Source organism: Nyctereutes procyonoides, unplaced genomic scaffold, assembly GCF_905146905.1.
Source record: "Nyctereutes procyonoides isolate TBG_1078 unplaced genomic scaffold, NYPRO_anot_genome, whole genome shotgun sequence".
In the NCBI taxonomy this organism is placed as follows: domain Eukaryota; kingdom Metazoa; phylum Chordata; class Mammalia; order Carnivora; family Canidae; genus Nyctereutes; species Nyctereutes procyonoides.
The window spans coordinates 77,320,776-77,345,307 of NW_026575125.1; the positions used below are offsets into that span (position 1 = coordinate 77,320,776).

Genomic DNA, 24,532 nt, shown 5'->3' on the forward strand with positions numbered 1-24,532 from the left:
TGCATTCTTTCACTTTTATTGATTACATAGCAGTGAAAAAGAAACAAGTACACATTATATTATTTTCTATGATTAAATATAATTTATTAAAACTACCATGACAGTTTGTCTTCATGTGTGCACCCAATAACTCCATTCTAGAGGATCATAACTTTAAGGATCCATTAACCTTCTGAAAGCCTATGAAAAATAGTGAACTTACTTCTAGGAATAAAAGTACATGAAAGGTGTCTGAATTAGTCATTTGTCATCAGGGAAATGCAAATTAAAACTCTGGAATAACACTTTATACTCACTAGGCTGGCTATAATCAAAAAGATTTTAACAAGTGTTAGCTAGGATGTGGAGATATTAGAAGCCTCATACACTTCTGGTGGGAGTGTAAAATAGTGCATCCACTGCCAGCCACAGTCTGGCAGTTCCTCAAATCATTAAATGTATAGTTATTAGCAGTTCCCATCCTAGGTATATAACCAAGAAAAATCAAAGCATACATCCACACAAAAACTTGTATGCAAATATTCATTGCAGCATTATTCATAACAGACAAAATGTAGAAACAACCTAATTGTCTATCAACTGATGAATGGATGATTAAAATGTGGTATATTCATACAGAGAAATATTATTCACCTATAAAAAGGAATGAGTAAAGTATTGATATGCACTACAACATGGATGAACCTTGAAAACATACTCAGTGAAAGAAGCTAGTGGGGAAAAAAACTACATATTATATGCTTTCATTTATATGAAATGTCTAGAATACGAAAATCTGTAAAGACAGAAAGTAGGTTAGTGGTTGCTTAGGGCTGGTGGGGATGGAGGGATAGGGATAAATACCTAAAGTGTATAGGTTACTTATTTTTAGCGAAGTGGAAACAATATAACATAAAATGCACTATTTTAAAGCGTACAAATTAGTGACATTTAGTTCATTCACAATGTTGTGCAACTACAACCACTATCTAGTTCCAGAAAATTTGTTTTGTTCCAAAACAAAACCCTGTACCCATTAAGCAATCTGAAGCTTCTTTTTGAGGTGATGCAAATGTTACAAGATTGACTGTGGCAATGGTTGCACATATCTGTGAATATAGTGAAAAACCGTGAATTGTACAGTTTAAATGGATAAATTGTATATGAATTATATCTCAATAATGTTAAAAAATTCCAATCAATTGTCTGGCTCAGAACAGATGTTCAGAAAAATAATATATTATTTATAAATAATTCTTAGCTATTAATTCCCATTTAAAGTTTAAGTTGCCTAATTATTAATACTTTATTAGCCAATTTCAAGTTAAGGTTTATGAAATTAATGAAACTGAATTCATTTTAAATTATTTTAGAAGATATGTGTTTAGAATTATTCTTAATGTACTTTCCTATAAAAGACTTTAAGGGTTACTCTTCTTTAAAAAAGAAATTGATTCCCAGAGGACAAGTGGTAGGTACAATGGTGCATAGTAGCAAAATTTCTACTACCAAAAAAGCTCAGAGCTATGTTTAATGATCAACGGTAGTAGTTAAATGAGCCTAAGATAATTATCTCTCTTATCCTGTGTATGCCTGCCTGACTGGATTGTTCTAAATAAGCAAATTTAATGGGGGTACAATTGACATACCGTAAACAGCACACAATTTAAAACAATCTGTGGGGGCTAATATATGTATATACCTATGAGACTATCACCATTGTCAAAATAATGAACATAAAAATCACCCACAACTTTCTCCTTTGTAATCCCTCCCCCTCCCCTACTTCCACAACACTGATATGTCACTATAAATCGATTTGCATTTTCTAGAATTTTATATAAATATAATAATGCAGTATGTGCTTTTTTGGTCTGGATTATTTCATCTAACACAATTATTTTGAGATTCATCCATCTTGTTAGATGTAACACTAGCTCATGCTTTTTATTGCCAAGTAGTATTCCATTATATGGATATAAACATCTGGTCATTTGTTGATGGATATTTGGATTATTTCCAGTTTAAGGGCTATTCCAGATAAAGCTGCTATGAACATTCACTTATGCATCTTTTCGTGCCCATATATTTCCTTTTTCTTGAGTAAATACCAAAACACGAAGTGCCTGAAATATGTAGTAGATGTACCTTCTTTATTAGTTCATTTTTTAGCTCTATTTTAAGAACAATTTTTTTTAGAATAACTTTAGATTTTCAGAAAAAAATGTGAAGGTGAGATCTTAGTCTGCTTGGGCTGCTATAACAAAAATTCTATAGACGAGGTAGCTTAAACAACAAATATTTATTTCTTCTGGTTCTGGAGACTGAAAAGTTCAAGATCAAGGTACCAGCAGATTTAATGTCTGATGAGAGCCTACTTCCTCATTCATAGATGATCATCTTCTCACTATACCCTCACATGTCCTCACATGATGGAAAGGTGAGAGAACTCTGAGTTTCTTTTGTAAGGGCACTAATCCCATTAATTAGGGCTCCTCTCTCATGACCTAATCACCTTCCCCAAAGCCCCAACTTTTAACACTATCATATTAAAAGTTAAAATTTCAATATATGAATGTTTGCTAGTGAAAAGGGCTACAAACATGGAGTCCATAGCAGATAGTATAGAGAGTTCCTACATACCCCATACCCAGCTTTCCTTGTTATTAACATCTTAAGTTACTGTGTTACATTTATTACATAATGAACCAAAATTGATATATTATCATTAACTAAAGTCCATATTTTATTCAAATTTCATTAGTTTTTACCTACTCTTTTTTTTTTCTTCAGGGCTATTTAACTTTTTAAGAGTCTGCCAAACTATATTCCAAACTGTTTATACCATTTTATAAAAGAAAAGTTAGGCGCTATTGCTGCTCTCTACCAGCAAAAGATTAGAATGGTGAGAGACAAAGCATACAATATGAAACAGTTCAGTCTAGTCCAAGCTGCTTTATTGGATGCAAATGAACCAATCAGATAGTACCGTAGGAAGTCTACCTTTCAGGACTTGCAAAATGTCATTGTTTATTTGATTGTGTTATATTCTCTTTCTCCACTCTTCCCAACTCTCCCCATAAAAGGGTACATATCTATGTTTGCAATGGAGTTAAGTAACGTGGAGCTTCTTTTGAAAAATTCTCAAAACCCTGCTAGCTAACTAAAGATATCTTCAAGAAGTGTAAACGAAGAGGCAAGGATTCCTAACCAAGATAAATACATAGTCAGCAATTTTGTAATATTAATTATATGATCCTGGTCTATTTGAGAGCTTGTGTGGGTGCAGGAATTCCATCAGGATATGGTCATTTATGCTAACACGGGAGTTAATTACTAGATTCTGTCCTCTAGCCTGCAAAGCCAATGTCCTTGAAAGAAAGCACATGTTTTTTTTTAAGATTGATTTATTTATTTATTTATTTATTTATTTATTTATTTATTTATTTATGATAGACATAGAGAGAGAGATTGAGAAAGGCAGAGACACAGGAGGAGGGAGAAGCAGGCTCCACCCCGGGAGCCCGCCGTGGGACTTGATCCCGGGAATCCAGGATCGCGCCCTGGGCCAAAGTTCTGAGCCACCCAGGGATCCCCGCAAATAAGATTTTTAAACAGCATGGCAGATTGTAACAAATTTGATAGTTTCATTAAAAAATGCTAATAATAGGGGCAGCCTGGGTGGCTCAGCGGTTTAGCGCTGCCTTCAGCCCCGGGCATGATCCTGGAGACCCGGTATTGAGTCCCACATCAGGCTCCCTGCATGGAGCTTGCTTCTCCCTCCTCCTGTGTCTCTGCCTTTCTCAATCTCTCTCTCTCTGTCTCTCATAAATAAATAAATAAATAAATAAATAAATAAATAAATAAATTTTTAAAATGCTAGGGGCCGCCCCGGTGGCGCAGCGTTTTGGCGCCGCCTGCAGCCCAGGGTATGATCCTGGGGACTTGGGATCAAGTCCTACATCGGGCTCCTTTGCATGGAACCTGCTTCTCCCTCTGTCTGTCTCTCTCTCTCTCTCTCTCTCTCTCTCTCTTTGTCTCTGTCTCTGTGTGTGTGTGCATCTCTCATGAATAAATGCGTAAAATCTTTTAAAAAATGCTAATAATATCATTAGTTCAACCAAGAGATCTGCATTCTTTCATAACCCACACTTTTTCTCCAAGGAAACCAGTTCTGATGGTAGAATGCTGAAATGTTAAGTTGAGGATTCCTCTCAAAAGCATTTCTGGAAACAAAATTTTCTTATGGATGCATGGCTTTCCCTGAGGATATTGTATTTGCTTCATATTTTAATTGAATCATAGCTCTAATGTTGTGTGTGTATGTCAGAAGTTCACTGCCTCATAGATATGAGAAGTGTGGATGTAAATATATTGCTCTCAAGCAGTTGACTTGTGGAGAACCTGCCATAGAGACATTGTGTCTGGCAGGAGGACTGACCACACTGCCTAGGTTCTCAATTTCCTGAGCATCAGCTTGATCCTAGAAGTATGTGTTGCAACTTTTTTTTCTTACTATTGTCCCTGAGGAATAGAGAATTTTGAAAAAAAAATCTACCTAGGGAAAAACCTTGGATATTTACCAAAGGCTTGATGAAATAATGTAACTCAGAGTACAGTATGTTCAACTTATGTACAAATCAGTCCCTCTGCAAGCTTAACTAGCATATTTGATCAAATCCTGTGGAGGGTTTTAGAGTTATCATTTGTCTGCTCTCTGGGTTACTTTTTTTTCTCTCTGGGTTACTTTGACCACAGTGGCTCCTTGCATCTCCTGACTTGCAACCTATTGTCAAAGCACTCAGACTCCACTCTGTGCATACAGATTCTCCTTTATGTCCCTTTAGCAGAAATTGGCATAGGCCTCCCAATTCTCTTATGTTGCTAAGAGACAGCCTTAAGGAAATATGAACCCAAATGTAGTATACATTCACAACTGCCAGTCTATTTCATACAACTGCATCCCAGATTTTACAATGACCCCAGAAGATGTCATCTGCAGGGATGTTAAAAGGAATTTGGTACGTGTAGTAGTATAAGCTGCAATTGTGCAAGTTTGGTTAGTTTTATCTACCAGTTTAAAGTCATTGCAACAAGCTGCTCTCTATAGGCTCTACCATGTCTACTCAGATAAGTCAAGTAATCATTGGGAGGAGACCCAATGGAAATCATCATTAGGAAAGAACATCCTAATTTCTGACCCTCTGTTAAAGCTAATGGGAAGAGTTTGCAAAATAGCATAAGAGATAAAAAGGAGTATAGTCTTTGGTGGGTGTGAGCATTCTCAAAAGGCCAATCCAGCTCCATGTAGATGATTTCCTTTTAATTAATCTTACCAGAGTCTTAAAAATTAAAAAATAAAATAGCTTTCTAGTGAGGTATGTATTGCACAGTGCTAATAAAAAATGTCAGAGAAATTGAACTCGTCCTATTAAACAACAAAAATAGTTTCTACGTTTGCCTGCAGGATTATGAATTGGATCTGATTGTCAAGGGAGATTGCATGAATTTCATTGCAATTGCTTTGCCCCAATGGGGAGTAATTTTTTAATTATAAATCTCACTTTACAAATCTTCCTATCAATATCTAATGTTTTTTTTCCCTTTGGCAATACCACAAAACATTTACCAAGTGTTTTATAATTCTTGCACTGAAAAACATATTCGACTGATCTTAAGGTTTTTCAAACAAGCTTCTTAAAAATGAAAATAATTTTATTTACTTTAAATTCCTCAAAGGCTACCAGTTGTATATGGGTTTTGTTTGGTTTTAGTTTTGGTTTCTTCACTCCTACTTCCACCACTTTCTGACCTTCTGTTTTCATTTCTGTATCATAACACCCTCTCCTTGAATGAGTAAAATGTTAACAAAGAAGGGAATGTGGTACATGTATGAAAAGACTTTATTCTTAAAATAAAGTGTGCCTACATATAAAGATCCCAAATAACCTTCTAATAACTAATCAACTAAAAATTATGGAGCTGTTAATATGTAGTTTGTCCCCCAAATATAAACTATTGAAGTCTCATGCAGCCCAAGGCAAAATAATGTACTCCATTTTGGTAACTTCCCACCGTACTTTTTTAGTGCCTTGAACCACCCCATCTGCTCCGGCCTTCCTTACATTGAGCTAACACACACACACACACACACACACACACACACACACGCACATCCCATCTCTTCCCCCATTCTTATCTTGTCTCATTAGAAGAAAGAACAGTGATCAATCACTTTGCTTTTGATTTAAGTAAGTTTCAAATCTTATGATGTACATGTGGATGTAGATTTTGTAAGTCATGAGGAGGCTTCAGTGGAAAAGTAAACTTCATAAGCATCAAAGTTTTACCTAGGAGTAGCCTTAATTGCCAGTTATCTGAAGGATGAATTTTAGAGGAATGATGACTCTACTATTCACAGTTCTAATTCCACAGTGGATCTTAGCCTTGACCTATGCATAAAATATTTAAAGCCTACCTAAGACATATTTGTTATATCTCTTCTTTTACTGAGCATACTCCCGATGCCCAGTCTCAAATATAATGTCCTATAAGCTACTCTAGACAAGAATCTACAATTAGCAAATAATAATGATAATAATAAATACTAATAATTCCTCTTCATGTTTTATTTACTACACAGTAGATTGCAAAAGCATTTTGGCATCCTAAATTACAATGGGATTTTCATGATAGTCATCTGAGATAAATAGTATCAGTTTATTTGACAAAATAAAAAAAATTGGTTTAGAGACTGAGGAAAAGATGGTCCTGGGCAGTTTCTTTACAGTTCCAGTAGAGCTAGACTGAATTCATCAAAACATAACTACCAAGAATCCTCAGTTGCACAGAATGTTTTGTTGTACTCCATATTTAGGATGTAGAGTCAAAACTTGTCCGGGACTGAAAGAATGAAAATCAGTCTGGACTAAGAATAAGCAGCCCTACTATTAATCAGCCTGGGAGGACAGACAGATAAAGCCAGCTGTGAAGTTAACAGAAAGCACTGTTTCTCCCAAGGTCATGCAGCAATTGTAAAATGCCATAACGACCCCACCTCATTTAAGTGACTACTGCTTTTTACCAGTGATGCCCTAGACCTGCTTTGCTATTTTCATATATTATTGGAAATACCCAATTGCTAAGTCATCCTTGCCTCCTGACAGTTCTCAAACCCTGGTCAATCTTCCCTTCCCCCAATCCTGCCTTAAAAGTCCCAACCAATCCAGAATTTATCAGGGCTTTCCTAGACTCTACTCAGAATCTTTTAGTGGAAATCCAAACATTACAAAAAATGCTTTTTTCCTACATTCAGTTGAGGAATGATCCACAGTTACTCTGAAGTTTCCCATCCTCCATGCATTCAGTCAATAAATCTGATTTTGTCAGACTATAGGCTTGATCCTGATCTCTAAGTCTTTAATAGGTACTGAAGATGACATTAAAAGAAATATTTTGTTTAAGAGGTTTTTTTTTTAAAAAAACATACTCCTATTCTTGATATTCTCAATCCTCATTCCTGGACAATGGTTACTCATACTCATAATAATAACTCAGAAACTGCAGTATACCTAGACATCACAAGCAGACTCAATTCGATTTAAGATGAATGGTAATTGGGATTAGATGTTTTATTTTATGTTAATTTAGGGGAATCAAAACTCTTCGCTTTATTTCAAGCTAGATTTTTTTAAAAAATGTCCAGATTCATTGAAGTATGAATATAAAAATTGTGTATATTTAGGGTATATAATATAATGTTTTGGTATATGTATACATTGCAAATCAAGCTAAACTATAATCAAACTAATTAATTTATTCACCACCATACATAGTTACAATTTTGTGTGTGTGCATGGCGAAAACACTTGCAATTTACTCTCCTAGCAAATTTCAAGTATACAGTACACTTATTACTAACTATACTCATCATGCTATATGTTAGGTCTCTAGAACTATTCATTATATAACTGAATGACCAGCATCTCTCCATTTCTTCCTCCAGGTCCTGGTAACCATTATTCTATTCTGTTACTATGAGTTTGGTGTTTTTATATTCCACATATAAGTGACAAATATCATAAAGTATATTTCATTCACTATTTCACTTTGCATATTATTCTTCAGGTTCCTTTATGTTGTTGCAAATGACAACTTTTCCTTATTTTTTAAGACTGAATAATACTCTATTGTATATATAAACCACATTTTTAAAAACCATTCATCTATTGATGGACACAGGTTGTTTCCATATTTTGGCTATTATATAATGCTGCAATGAACATGAGAGTGAAAATATCTGAGATCCTGATTTCATTTCCTTTGCATTTATACCCAGAAGTGGGATTGCTAGATCATATCGTAGTTATATTTTTAATTTTTTGAGGAATATCTCGATTGTTGTCCATAGCAGCTGCACCAGTTTATATTCCAACCAACAGTGTACAGGGTTCTCTTTTATCCATATCCTCGTCAACAATTTTTATTTTTTATCTTTCTGATAATAGGCAATCTAACAAGTGGGAGATGATATATCATTGTGATTTTGATTTGCATTTTCCTGATGATAGTGAAGTTGAACAACTTTTATATACCCGTTGGCCATTTATATGACTTTTTTGGAGAAATATCTATTCAGATCCTTTGCCCATTTTTAATAAGGTTATTTGGGTTATTTGTTTTGTTTTTATATTGAGTTGTAAGGGTTCCTTATATGTTTTAACTCATTATCAGATATATGGTTTGCAAATCTTTACTCCTATTCCCTAAGTTACCTTTCCACACTTTTTTTTCCAGAGAGAGGAGTAGGGAGAGGAAAAAGAAGAGGGAGAAAAAGAATCTTAAACAGGCTCCACACCCACTGCATAGCCCAACACAGGGCTCTATCTCACAACCGTAAGATCATGACCTGAGCCAAAATCAAGTCAAATGCTTAACCAACTGAGCCACCCAGGCGCCCTTAACCACTCTTTTTTGATAGAATATAATTGACATACATTATATTAGTTTTAGGTGTACAACATAATGATTTTATTTTTGTACATGTTGCAAAATGAGCACCACAATAAGTCTAGCTACATTTGTCACCATACATAGTGACAGATTTGTGTTTCTTGTAATGAGCAACTTTAAGATTTAATCTATTAGCAACTTTCAAATATGTAACACAGTATTATTAAATATACTTGCCATGTTGTACATTACATCCCCATCACTTATCTATTTTGTAATTGGACATTTGTACCTTTTAATTTCCTTCACCAATTTTGCCCACCCCTCAACCCCCTGCCTATGAATGTGATCTTTGTATCTATGAGCTTCTGGGGTTTTTATTTCTTTAGATTCCACATGTAAGTGAGATCACATGGTATTTTAGAAACTTTTTAGTTTGTTGCAATACCACTTGTCTTTCTTTTTTTGTCTGTTTGTTGTTTGTTTGTTTTTCCTGTGCTTTTGGTATCATATACAAAAAATCATTGCCTAGGCCAATGTCAGAAAGTTTTTCCCTATGTTTTCTGCTAGTAGTTTTACGATTTTGATCTTATGTTTAAGTATTTAATCCTTTTTGGCTGGACTTTTGTATCTGATGTGAGATAAGGGTCCAATTTTATTCTTATGTATGTGGATATAAAGTTTTCCCAATACTACTTATTGAAGAGACTATCCTTTCCCCATTGTGTATTTTTGACATGCTTTTGGAAGATCTATTGATCATAGATTGTAGATTTATTTCTGGTGTCTATACAGTTTTGTCTGTATGCCTGTTTTTATACTAAGCCATACTGTTTCGATAACTGTTGCTTTGTGATATAATTTGAAATCAGGAAGTGTGATCCCTCCATCTTTGCTCTCCTTGTTCAAGATTATTTTGGCTATTTGAGGTCTTTTGTGGTTCCATATATTTTAGTATATTTTTACTATTTCTGTAAAAAAACGCTATTGGAATTTTAATAGGCATTAGACTGAATGTGTAGATCATTTTGGGTGGTGTAGACAGTTTAACGATCTTAATTCTTCCAATATATGAATACAGGATGTATTTCCATTTATCTGTTTTCTTTAATTTCTTTCATCAACATTTTATAATTTTCACTATACACATCATTCACCTCTGTGTTTAAGTTTATTCCCATGTATTTTATTATTTTTGTTGCCAATAGATGGAATTGTTTTCTTAATTTCCTTTTAGTGGCTTCTCTGGTTTCACTGAGCACTTTATGTGCTTTTATTATCTCTTCTGTCTTAGCATATCAATTGTACTCTTAAAAAATTTACTGGTAGTCCTACACTTTACAATATACATTTACAACTAATCTAAGTTCACTTTTAAATAATACTACACTGCTTCACAGGTAGTGTAGGTACCTTATAACAGTAATTAATTTCACTTACACACAAATTATAATCACCAAATACATTGATGCTATTGTGTTTCAAATTTCTAACTTTATTAAGAATGATTCATAAATATAATTGTATATATTTAAAGTGTACAATGTGATAATATATACCTTGTAGAATGATTATCAAGATCAAGGTAATTAATACATCCATCAGCTCACACAATTAATATAATTAACTCTTGTTTTAAATGTGATGAGAGGGATCCCTGTGTGGCTCAGTGGTTTAGCGCCTGCCTTTGGCCCAGGGCATGATCCTGGAGTCCCAGGATTGAGTCCCACATCGGGGTCCCTGCATGGAGACTGCTTCTCCCTCTGCCTATGTCTCTGCCTCTCTCTCTCTCTCTCTCTCTTTCTCTCTGTGTGTGTGTGTGCGTGTGTGTCTCATGAATAAATAAATAAAATCTTTAGAAAAAATAATTGTGATAAGAATGTCTAAGATCTAGTCTCAGCAACTTTCATATATGCAATACCATATTGTTAACTATAGTCACTGTGCTGTGTAATAGTTCCTCAGAACTTGTTTTTCTTATAACTGCTATTATTGCTATTGTTGTTCTAAACAAACAGTTACATGCTAGATAAATTATGAATAGAAAAAATAAAATATTTTATCTTCATTCATTTCTTCTCTAACACTTTTTTCATTTTATAGATCCAAATTTCTGACCTATATCATTTTAATTTTTTATGAAAAACTTTTAAGCTGCTTGCAAGACAGGTTTACTGGCAACAAGTTCCCTCATTTTTATTGGTCTGAGAAACTATATTTCTCCTTCACTTTTGATGAATAATTTAGATGGATACAGTATTTTAGGTTGGTGGTCATTTTTTCAACTCTTCAAATATTTAACTCCACTATTCTTGCTTGCATGGCTTCTAAAGATAAGTCTAATATATTTTGTATTCTTGTTCTTGTATAGGTACTTATATTTCCTCTGCATCACTTCAAGATTTTCTCTTTGTTCTGATTTTCTGCAGTTACAATATGATATATCAAGGTGTGCATTTTTTAGTATTCATTCTGCTTAGTATCCTCTGAGCTTCCTGAAATCTGTGGTTTGGAGTCTTTCATTAATTTTGGAAAATTATCAGCTCTAATACTTTAAAAATTTCTAATTGTTCCTTTCTCTCTTTCTTCTCATTTTGGTATTTCCATTATATGTATCTTATTATTTTTGTAATTATCCTTTAAGAGTTCCATATTTTATTCCATTTTTCATATCTTTTTCTCTTTACATTTTAGTTTAGGAGATTTCTATCGATGTATCTTCAAGATCACAATTTCTTCAGCTCTGTCATCACTGATGAGCCCATGAAAAGCATTCTTTATTTCCATTACTCTTATTGTGTTTTTATTTCTACATTTTCTTTTGATTCTTAGAGTTTCCATCTCTCTGGTTACATTACCCATCTGTTGATATATATTGTTCACTTTTCTCATGGATCCCTTAACATATTAAACATAGTTATTTTGCATTCCTAATCTGATCATTTCAAAATCTCTGCCATTTCTGAATATAGTTCTGATGTGTGCTTTGTCTCTTCAGACTGTGTTCTTTGGGTTTTGTTTGGGAGGGGTTTGGGGGGTTGTTATTTTTTCTTATTTTTTCTTTTTAACATGTTTTTGGTAATTCTGTTATTGCAAACCCATATTATGTATGGGATAAAAGGAACTGAGGTAAACAGACTTTCAGAGTGAGATTTTATGTTTGTGTTGTTAGGCTGTGCTTACTATTAGCTATAGTTGTAGGTGTAAGAGGATAAGATATCCTATAATGTACTTGTTTATGTCTCTACTGTTTTCTTTGTGTTTTCCTAGAGACTGCTTCTTAAATAGGGTCTGAGCTTTGCAGTTCTTTCAGCTGAAAGCCCTTGTTATACAGGAGCCTGATTGCTGTGGTGGTAAGCATTCTATAATCCTATGATAAAGTCTCAGTCTTTTAGTGAGCCTGTGCCTCAGAGCTATGACCTTCACAACTGCTTCTCAGCTTTCCTCATTTTTTTAAAGTGAGACCAGAAAGTTTGAGGGGGGCTGGAGTTGGGTATTATATTTCATTTCCCTCAGGTAGGCTAGGTTTGGTAAAATTCAAGTAGTTTAGGCTCTGATAAAAGAGTTTCCCTTTGGGGGAGGCCTTTGTTAAGAAGGGAATGCTCTGGGCTCATTTCAGGATAGTTGCTTTTTTAAATTCCCCTGACAGAAACATAGGGAAAATTTTCTGTGATCTTCCCCTAAGATCCTGGTAGGGCTCCTAGAAACAAACCTCTTGAAAATGTGGGTATCCCAAAGATTAGATTTCATGGAGTTTTTAAACTCTCAGACTTGTGTGTAGTGGCCCTATAGTGACTTATCAATTATAGTTTGTTTCTACCTGTACTGGCTCTTGGTTCTTGTTTTCTGTTCCCACTATATTGTGATTCTCAGTATTTGCCTCCGTCTCAAGTTTCAGGGTGAGAGTTTGCCCTGTGACCTCAACTCTCTGATGGATCTAAGAGTTGTTCATTTTAATTTTCTTCAGCTGTTTTTCTTATTGTAAGGATGAGTGACAACTTCCAAACTCTTTTTAGTATTAGTTTTTAAGAATAGGTCTTGACTAAATAAAATTTTTGAAGGTGGTGATTTCTGTCACCTGAACTTACTATTTTTTTTATTTTTCCAGTGTTTGCTGTTGCATATAACTTACCTTCGATGTTAATCCTTGGAATAAAATGCTTCTGAAGTTATTTGAAGTATATCCCAGGATCCCCTCATTTGTATCCTCCATTCCAATACCAGTCTCTTTGGTGTCTTTCTTTCATATATTCTGCCAAAACCTGTTTCTGTCTTCCATCCAAAAAAACACTCCTTTATTCCTTTTGTCTAGGAAGATTCTTCTCAAGCCTTTACTTTTTAATGTAGTCAAAATAGTCTCTCCCTTCTTTGAAACCTCTTTGTAAGCATGGCTGTACCACTCTTCTTCACTTCATTATGTCTATATTTTTTCAACTTGTAGATCTTGTCTCTTGTTTAAATTTTACTACTTACTGGGAGCAGGGACCTGGTATTTTTTCAAAGAGAGAGAGCATGCATGTGCACATACACAAATGGGACAAAGGGCAGAGGAAAGGGAGAGGGAGAGAGAAAATCTTAAGCAAGCTCCACACCCAGCACAGATCCCAATGCAGGGCTCAACCTCATGACCCTGAGATCTGAGGGTTCAGACCCTTGCACATCTGCGAGGAGGGACCTGGTGGCACCTGCAGCAGGTGAGGGGAGGCCTGCGCTCCGGCCTGCCCAGGCCCTTAGCTGAACACACACCTTGACCTCGAGACTCTTTCAGCAGCTGCCAGGTCAGATCCTTGCCTCTGCATGTGATTAGCTCAGTGTTTGTCTCTGAAATCTCCCCCTTTCCCTAGGACAGAGCAAGTTCCCCAACAACGACCTAGTCCACATTAAAGGGAACTAACTATGGGAAGGAAACTTCCAGCTGAATGAATAGGAAACTTATCTGCTCGTGGGGGGGGGAATAAAGCTTTTAAACTATACAACGTAGAAGGCAAAAAAAAAAAACTGAACCAAAATCAAGAGTCAGACTCTTAACTGACTGAGCCACCCAGACACCTCAGGAACCTGGTTTTAATGTTTATATTTATCTTACACCAAATGTCTAGCCCAGAGCCAGGCACTTAGTAGAGGATTGACAAAGAATCATTGGTAGGTTGTTATATACATGTATATATCAGTATTTGCTAGGAAATTATGATTGCTCTACTAAGTGATTTGTAGATAAAAACATCAGCTGACTCTAATTCCCATAAAGCAAGTCACTTCTAGATTTTCAAGAGTGATAATGAAGACACCTCATATATATTAATAGATGGACGAAGGATCATTTTTCAATTCCTCCCTTCAGATTCTTTCTGCAGTCTGTGAGGAGCTGTTTTTGGAAACTGCATTAGAAATTAAGAGGGGAAAGGCTTGGTCTGGAAGGACAGGATCAGCTTTCTGCTTCATGCTTGGCAGAGGCTGTGGCTGCCCTGCACATGAAGCTTTAAATCAAACTTAATTTGTGGTGTTTAAGCAGCTTCTGGTACTAAAGGGGCTTCTTCCATTGCAGGTTACACAGAACTAAAATAATTGAGTGTAGTGGGATTTACCCATAACAGGGAGAAAATGGAGAAAGTAAAATTCAATATAAACCCTGAAGACAGCAAATTCCCATTTTTCCTTGGGTAGGTATATGTTGAGAGAGGAAAATTCTAACTTTATCCAGGAAGAAGAAAGTTAATAGAAAGACTACCAATAGAATGTGGTTAAAAAAATTCTTACATTTGTCTAGTTCAGCAATGGTACATTAATGTAAAGGGCAAGAGACTTACTCAAGTTACAAATGCCAGTATTATCAACTCCCAGATATGTGTATCATTGGGAGGGTACAGAAACAGAGCTTTTTAAAAGCATGTGTATTTTGGAATATAATCTGGGCTTCAGATTTCACTGTGGGAGACTCTCAGATTCTAGGAACTCTGCTCCACCAACCCAACTTTAAGCCTTTTTTCTCTCAAAGTGAAACCAGAAGAGATTGGGCCAACTGAATTTTAAATATCAATAAATATCAATTTAATATTTTTGTAGGGATGCCTGGGTGGCTCATCGGTTGAGCATCTACCTTTGGCTCAGGGCATGATCCCAGAGTCTGGGGATCGAGTCTCACATCGGGCTTCCAGCATGGAGCTTGCTTCTCCCTCCGCCTATGTCTCTACCTCTCTCTCTCTCTCTCTCTCTCTCTCTCTCTCTCTCTCTGTGCCTCTCACAAATAAATAAATAAAATCTTTAAAAATATATTTTTGTAGGAGACAAAATGTAAACAATCTAAATTTGATAATGAAATGTTGATGTTTAGTTACATTCCTTTGCATGTGTACAGCACTATTTACCTTTTAAATTACATTAACCCATATTACCCTAACAACAAAGTTAAGTAGGGTAGGTATTTTTCCCAACTTAAAGCTGAGTTATATTAAGGCACCATTGACTTAATGACTTTGTAAAGATCCAGCTCGAACTTGTAAATTGGAGGCCTATACTTAGAACCCAAATTTCTCTGAGCATAGCTGTCTTTTCCAACTTTATGCTAAATGCCAGTAAATCAGAGGGTTCTTCTCTGCATTCATAATCAGGTGTCCAAAAAGGATATGAGAATTAACTCCAGTGCTCCAAATTTCTATCTTGCAACACATGTGTTTAAGAACCTCATCCCAGGGGTGCCTGGATGGCTCAGTCAGTTAAATACATACATACATACATACATACATACATACATACATATCTTTTTTAAAAAGCAGGAGACAGAAAAGTCAGCAGGATACCCACTTTCACCTCAGTCAGGAGTCAGCTGTCCATTGGTGAGAATTTAACTCTGAAGAAACAGGAAGCACACTCCTAGGATAGGTTCCTGGCAACTCATTTCCTCTGTAAAGAACACCTATTCCTGACCATCCACAACCCTTTGCAACTTCACTTGAGAAAGCAAAAAGCAGGACTATGAGAAAATGTCACATAGTACAGGGTTTTCCCTGTGATGGGAGAAAGGAGAAAGACAAACAGGGAGCAGTGTCTGGAAAAGGCAAGGCCATGACATAGGGCTAGCATCATTGGCAGGTTAGGGCACAGAGCGTATGCCTTCATTGGACAAATGCAGGAGGAAAGTAGAGACTTCTCATGGATATTTGGGGTAGAAATACACTAACCACTTTCAGTTTACTTGTTATAAGGCAACCATTTTCAAGGCTCATTTCTTTACCTTTTGACCCTCTGTTGTCAAAACTCTAACCTCTAATACAAACACTACATCTATTGATTTTTTCCCTTCATGGCATGGTGCAAAAACCTAATCTGTTTTCATAAATTCAGCTTAGAACATGAAGCCCAATGTTTCCTCCCTTTTGCCACACAAATCATGTCAGCTTCATTTATCAAAGCCTACTGGCATGGTAATATTTCTTTTTGCTGAGTGAATTCCTCTCTTCTATCCTTTTCCATCTAATCTTCACATCAAGAGTAAATTTTTGTGTTTTCTTGTTGAAGGTTCCATACATAAATGCCACTCAAGATTCTCCATGCCCACTGGAGACCTTGTCAGCTACATAATCATCTGCAATTTTTGCATGGCTGCTCTCTTCCCACATCAAACCAATTCAACTAAGAGTACTGTCTTTATTTCAGGCTCCTGAAAGAGCATCTTGGAGAAAAAGAAGTTGAATTGGCACTCATCTTTGATTCAGTGGTGGAGGCTGACCTGGCAAATTATACCTGCCATGTGGAAAACCGAAATGGACGGAAACATGCCAGTGTTCTGCTGCGTAAAAAGGGTATTTATTTTTATAACTATTACTATGGTTTGTTTAGCTACCAAGTAGCTATTGAAGTTAAATATGCTTCTTAGCCTTATTTTATCATTTAGCATGAACTTCTATTGAGCATTTTGTCTTTTTAAGGAAAAATATCTCTTTTGCTATGGATTTTAGCATAAAATGCCTATAATCTTCTACCCATTAGGAAGTAGATAAATAAAATGAAACGTTGTTATGTGTTAAATTCAGTGAGATAAAATGTACCTGGGTTATAAGAGTTACATTAAATTTGATAGGTATTGACATTCAAATTTTTCTCTGTACTTCACCATCTTATATTGCTTAAATGAAAAACTAAAGATTTTGTTATTGTATAAGGAGCAAAGCCACTTTTTAATTCCCTGACTAAAATATAAATAAAAATAATGAAGTCTATCATAATATTCTTATAATTGTTATAATAAAGATTGTAAACAATATTTCATGATAATGACCTAGTGTTAAGAGGCATCTGGCAGGTGCATAACCTTTAAAATAATTTGGCATTTATGGAAATCCCTCTGTAAATTTGGTTCCAGATAGGGTAGAAATTGTATGTAATGGACAAAGAAAGGAAACTAAATTTACAGATAAAGGAGATAAAAGCAAATATAGGAACAACAATCCTGGCAGCTAGAACAGCTTCTGAGATTGGCTCTTACCCTGCCACAACTCTTGATTACTGCAAAAAGCTAAATATTTCTGTATGTGTGCATCTGGCAAAGGTTTATGTAAATGTAACAGAACAAATGTTCTCAGTCAGTGTTCTTGTTGTCTAAGCTATAGAGCAATAGAGCAGATTTAGTCAACAAGGTCACTAGTTGTACCTCTTAACCAAGATGGAATTTCTATTTTCCAGCCAACCCTAATACTTGACCTTTACCAGCAGTTCTAGGAGAAGCAAGAAAATGTGATTATTCTGAGAATAATGCTTTTATCTCTCTAGTACCATTTCTTACTCAATTGGACTTGATTCCATCTTAAAGTAATGGAGTTTTTTAGTGTAAAGGAGTCTAATGTGGAAAGTGAAATCAGTTGACCCTGGTTGAAGGGAGTCTGGTTCAGCCACTGATTCAACTACTTGGTTCAGTAAGACTAACTTGTCAGATGAAACATCCTGAACCTCAGTTTTCTCATCTGTAAAACAGAGATAATAATATCTACATTGTAGAGACACTTTGAGGCTCAAATGAAAATGATTTAGTGTGGAATATATGCCACATTCAGTGTTCATTATTATGCAAAACTTGAATAACTTCTGTGCACTAGGCAACACACAGTCCACCAATGTTAAAAGGCAGACATTGATCATGTCCAGATACATTATGGCAAAGATCACTTTGTTCCTGTTCATTCTAGTCTTATTTTAGGCTTAGAGATCATCCAAGCCAGGATCTGCAGCACCTCTGTATCCTCAGCAACTTGGGCAATGTCTAACCACTAATAGATACTTAGAACCATCTGGTTAATGAATAAATAAAGTTATCTTTTATTCTTGAAGATTATATATAGCAAGTATTGTGCTAAGTACTGGGAAATAGAGTGATGAATAAGATAGACATCCTGAAGCCTGTGTGGGGCTTATAGTCTTCAGCATAGTGAGAGTGCAAAGAAAGACAAACATTAAACAAAAAAATTGCACAACAAATACATAGTGTTACCGCTATGAGGAAAAATAATGGTGGTGGTGGGATTTCCTATCATTCAGTCTGCAGAGATAGAAACAGCCTTATTTGAGTTTAAAAATAAATCCATTTCTCTTTAATAAGGAAAGCAACCACTAGCAGCCCTTAAAATTTCTAATAAGCGACAGTAGAAAACAAAATACAGTAAAACTGCCACCTCCTATGGCTTCTGCAAGGAGATGTGTCTAAGGTATGAATAACTGAGAATATTAATTCTCATCTTTTTCACTTCCAAGTATTAGAGTTCCCAGAGTTCAGGTCCCCTCTTCTCAATTACCTCCTACATGATTTCACTCCATCTCCATCTCATGGTTTTGCTTACCTATGTAAACGCTGAAACTCTCAAATTTGTATCTGTAGCTTGCTTAGACTCCAGAGTTGTATTCCTGCCTATTCAGAAACTACTCCAAAATTCCACCAGTAGACACATCTAGGAGGCATATCAAGCTTCCCTTGTCCCAAAAAGAATTCTGATTTCTCCTTACTATAAACCCAAGCCTCCAGTTGCCTTCTCTATCTCCATCACTATCCTTCCAGTTGCTCAGGCCAAAATACTGGGAGTCAGTCTAGTCCACCAGCAAATCCCATGACTCTACTTTCTCAAAACATCAGACTCTGATGATTTTCTCCATCTTCACTGCTACCACTCTAGTATGAGCCGCCAGCATCAATTGCTTGGCTCACTGCAATGGCCTCCTAACTGGTCTCCCTGCTTCTTCCTTGTCTCCTTATGGTCTATTCTCATCACATTAGCCAGAATGATCTTTGTAATATGTAAGCCAGATCATATTCCTCTAATCAGAACCCTCCGATTATAGAACCCTCTGTTACACTTAAAATGAAATCCCAAATCTATGCCATGGCCTACAATGCATGACATAATCTTTGTAAATTCTGATCTCATTTTCTACTACAACCTATGTATCTGTCTCAAATATCACACACACACTAGCTTCCCTTCTATTTCTTTTGCTCACCAAGCATAATCTTGGCTGATGGTCTTTGCACTTGCTAATTCCTGGACCTGGAACATTCTCCCATCCCACTCCCCCTGCACCCCTGGCTGTTCCTATGAGTCACTCACTCTTCATATAGGTCTCTCCTTAAATATTACCTACTCAAAAATATATATTATATAATAAATTGATATAGAATATATTAATATCTAATTAATACACAATCAATATATTAATATATAACAATGCATATTATTATGAAATTATATATTATATATTTTATATATTTAACTTTTATATATCATTTTATATAATATATTTTAATATATTATTATATATGATAATATATCATATAAATATTATTATTAACAATAATTTATATAATTAATAATATATATTATATAATTAATATATTGTATGTTATGATATATGATATTATATATATATATATATATATATATATATATATATATATATTACCTCAATAGCTTTCCCTGGCGACACTATATAAAATAATAATACCATCACTTTCTTTGTTTCTTATTTTTGCTTTATTTTGTTTTGTTAGAATTTAAAAATTGTAATACAGTTCAAATCAGTGTGCCAGGTCCATTTCATCTCCTTAATGGCCAAATCTGGGGGCAGGGATTGCTTCAGTTTCTCTGTCTTCTCTTTGTGATGAACAAGGTATAAAGGTATCTGCACTCTCTTTGTTTAAACATTTTTAGCTTTATTGAGGTAAAATTGACAAAATCATAAGATATTTAAAAGTATACAGCGTGATGTTTTGATATATGTATACATTGTGAAAGAATTCCCTCCATTGAGTTAATTAACATATCCATTACCTCAAATATTTACCTTCTTCTTTTTTAAAATATTTATTTGCTTGTTTGTTTATTTATTTATTTATTTATTTAGGTGAGAACATGTTAAGTTCTGCCCTCTTAGCATATTTCATTTATATAATACAATGTTATCAACTATAGTAACCATGTTATGCATTAGATCCTCAACACGATTCATCTTACAACTGAAAGTTTGTACCCTCTTACCAACTTCTCCCTATTTCCTCCCATACTCCCAGCCCCTAACAACAATTTTCCTACTCTCTTTTTCTATGACTTCAGGTTTTTTTTAATAAATTTATTTTTTATTGGTGTTCAATTTGCCAACATACAGAATAACACCCAGTGCTCATCCCATCAAGTGCCCCCCTCAGTGCCTGTCACCCAGTCACCCCCACCCCCGACCCACCTCCCCTTCCACCACCCCTAGTTCATTTCCCAGAGTTAGGAGTCTCTCATGTTCTGTCTTCCTTTCTGATATTTCCCACTCATTTTTTCTCCTTTCTCCTTTATTCCCTTTCACTATTTTTTTTATATTCCCCAAAAGAATGAGACCATATAATGTTTGTCCTTCTCCGACTGACTTATTTCACTCAGCATAATACCCTCCAGATCCATCCACCTCGAAACAAATGGTGGGTATTTGTTGTTTCTAATGGCTGAGTAATATTCCATTGTATGCATAGACCACATCTTCTTTATCCATTCATCTTTCGATGGACACCGAGTCTCCTTTCACAGTTTGGCTATTGTAGACATTGCTGCTAGAAACATTGGGGTGCAGGTGTCCCAGTGTTTCATTGCATCTGAATCTTCGGTGTAAATCCCTAGCAGTGCAATTGCTGGGTCATAGGGCAGATCTATTTTTAACTCTTTGAGGAACCTCCACACAGTTTTCCAGAGTGGCTGTACCAGTTCACATTCCCACCAAGAGTGCAAGAGGGTTCCCCTTTCTCCACATCCTCTCCAACATTTATTGTTTCCTGCCTTGTTAATTTTCCCCATTCTCACTGGTGTGAGGTGGTATCTCATTGTGGTTTTGATTTGTATTTCCCTGATGGCAAGTGATGTGGAGCATTTTCTCATGTGCTTCTTGGCCATGTCTATGTCTTCCTCTGTGAGATTTCTCTTCATGTCTTTTGCCCATTTCATGATTGGATTGCTTGTTTCTTTGCTGTTGAGCTTAATAAGTTCTTTATAGATCTTGGATACTAGCCCTTTATCTGATACATCATTTGCAAATATCTTCTCCCATTCTGTAGGTTGTCTTTTAGTTTTGTTGACTGTTTCTTTTGCTGTGCAAAAGCTTCTTATCTTGATGAAGTCCCAATAGCTTTGGTCATTAAGACAGTGTGGTACTGGCACAAAAACAGACACATAGATCAATGGAACAGAATAGAGATTCCAGAAATGGACCCTCAACTTTATGTTCAACTAATATTCGACAAAGCAGGAAAGACTATCCACTGGAAAAAAAGACAGTCTCTTCGATAAATGGTGCTGGCAAAACTGGACATCCACATGAAGAAGAATGAAACTAGACCACTCTCTTGCACCATACACAAAGATAAACTCAAAATGGATTAAAGATCTAAATGTGAGACAAGATTCCATCAAAATCCTAGAGGAGAACACAGGCAACACCCTTTTTGAACTTGGCCACAGTAACTTCTTGCAAAATACATCTATGAAGGCAAGAGAAACAAAAGCAAAAATGAACTTTTGGGGTTTTTTTAGATAAAGATAAACATACAAATCATACCATGCAGGATAATATTTACTTTTTTCTCTCTGGCTTCCTTTACTTCACATAATGCCCTCCAGTTTCATCCATGTTTTAGTAAATGACGGGATTTCTTCTTTTAATGTGAAATAATATTTGATTATATATATATATATGCATGCGGTATTTTCTTGATCTAATCATTCATTGAACTACCCATCACTTTCTTTTTTTCCCCTTACTTGGCTCTATTTCTACTTGTTATATTTATTACTATTTGATATCTCATTACAAATTTGTTTTCTTCATATCTCTGCCCCCTACTCCCCAACTAGAATATAAACTCCATGAGAACAGGGACTTTTTCTGTCTTATTTACTGCTGTATCCTTAGTACATAGAACAAATAGTAAGTGCTTAAAAATATTTGTCGGGTGGAAATGCTTCTCCTAGAGAGACAGAGCAATAAGTTAGGGATAGATAACAGGGATTGGTAAAGAGAGGATTTATCTGTGATTTTTCTTTTGACTAGTGTCTGCCCTGGGCTATCTAAATGCATTTCTTTTTAAAGAAATTCACTTTTTGAATTGGAAGTTGAAAATTTATTTACCTCAGGGGCCAGCAGATAGTGAACTTTTTTTTTTAAGAGGCTGGATATTAGAAGAAAAAAAAAACCACAGGCTAGAGAAAACATGCCTCATTAAAAAGGTAGTCACTACTCTTTTCTAGAAGATTATTGCCATGCTTGCAGAAATGTAAACCCAGGGATATGAGAACTTCTGAGTTTTCAAGTAAAGTTGAAAGACTGGGTATGAAATCTTTTGATTTTTAAATATTAGTATTCAAAACTAACTAAATAAATAAAATATTAGTATACATTTTTTGCAACATTATATAGAACAGCAGAACCTTCATATGTGTGTGTGGGGGGGGTCCATGGTATACCAGTATGCATTTTCTGTTTCAGGTAGCAGTTAATTTTTTTCATTATGCTTTGCAAAAGGGAGCAGTTCATCTTCCCTTATTCCATTTTCCTTAGGAGCTCTCAACAATATGGTAGAGCTCCAAAGAAGCCTTATGGCTCTGCTCCAACATTTTTAATCAGACTGAACTCTGGTTCGTCTTGCAAAACTTCAGATATTTCCTTTGGAGTTGAACCTTTCAAACTTTATCACAACATAGCCTGGCGTCAGTGGCTGCAGTGTTTCCACCTGGAAATGAGTCAAATATTGAAAATATTTGTCAAATATTGAAAATGCCCTAAGTGATAATTAAAGAGAAGAAGCATTTTATGAATCCTTTCATACAGTGAAAAGGCCGTTCATAAGATGAAAACTTATGTCTAATATATCCAATTAACAGGGTCAGGCTTTCTCAGAGCAAGACATCCCTTACCTCTGCGTCTTCTGCCTGCACCTACCACTTGCTCACTCCCTGATGACCATTATCAACAATTACAACTGATATTTTAGTAAGAAGTCCATTCTGTGTGTGTGTGTGTGTATGAGTGTGTGTGTGTGTGTGTGTGTGTGTGTGTGAACCAAGACTGAATTTATGCTAAAGAAATTCTGGTATCGTCTCTTCTCTGCATATATTGCCTTTTCCACAAACAGATTTTATCAGTGAATCTTTCTGTTCTTTCCCAGTGCTACTGCCCCACCTTGAACTCCCAGTCTGTATAGGAAACCCTCAGGTGGGATCTCCTAACCTGCTTCCCAACTTATGAGCTAGCTCAAAACATTCATAGACTTCCTTCTCTCTAGTCCCTTGGCTTCAGCTGCTACTTGCTCCATTCCATAATGTCTTATCTTCATGTTCAAAGTGAAGAAATAGTTGGGTTCAAACTAAGAAGGTTAAAAAGAACTACACTGTGCTTTGGGTGTCTACAAAAAGTTACAATCCCATAAATATTTGCTGTTTGGGATATAGCTATCTTTGTGATGTGTATACAAGACACAATACAAATAAATGACTTTCACCTTCTCAGGAAGTGGCCCTAGAAGTATAGATCCTGCTGAGATGGAAAATGGCAGTTGAAAACAGAAGACAAAAGAAAAGCCAGGTGTCATCTGGGTCATGGCAATTCTGCCCTCTGATTATAGGATGCATGTTTCTTTTTAAATGTATCTGCCTGGGCTGAATGAAAGAATACTGGTTGAGTCTCAGGGACTTGGTACACAGTTTTCAATGTAAACATCCATCATTAGGTAATATCTTTCAAAGACATTTTTATAAAATGGACCCCCAAACCACAAAGGTACTTTTTACTCCATGATTTTCTTCCATAAATTTACTGCTGAAAAAGATGTCTGCTATTTGGGAGCACAAGTTGTTCCTACTGATGAAGTTTTCCATCTACCTAATAGCAACTCTACTCTGTAAATAGCATACAGATTGCTGAAAAAACTTCCCATTTGGTGACTTTGAAAGCAGTTGAAGTCTATTCTGACCAGAGAGAGAGACAGAAACAGAAATATATGGAAAGAGTCCAAAATATTTATAACATAAAATGAACATTTTACAGCAGGAAAAACATTTTGAATCAAGTCTATCAATGTTCTAAGATCAAA

The 24,532-nt window shown here is 35.5% G+C and overlaps 1 protein-coding gene across 1 annotated transcript in view; it reads left to right on the plus strand.

Moving 5' to 3' along the window:
- Positions 1-24,532, plus strand: part of IL1RAPL2 (interleukin 1 receptor accessory protein like 2) — a 677,226-nt gene that overhangs the window by 629,395 nt on the left and 23,299 nt on the right. Inside the window, exon 7 of the mRNA XM_055338078.1 lies at positions 16,585-16,730. Coding sequence (XP_055194053.1) covers positions 16,585-16,730 — 146 coding nt within the window. The remainder of the gene's footprint in view (positions 1-16,584; positions 16,731-24,532) is intronic.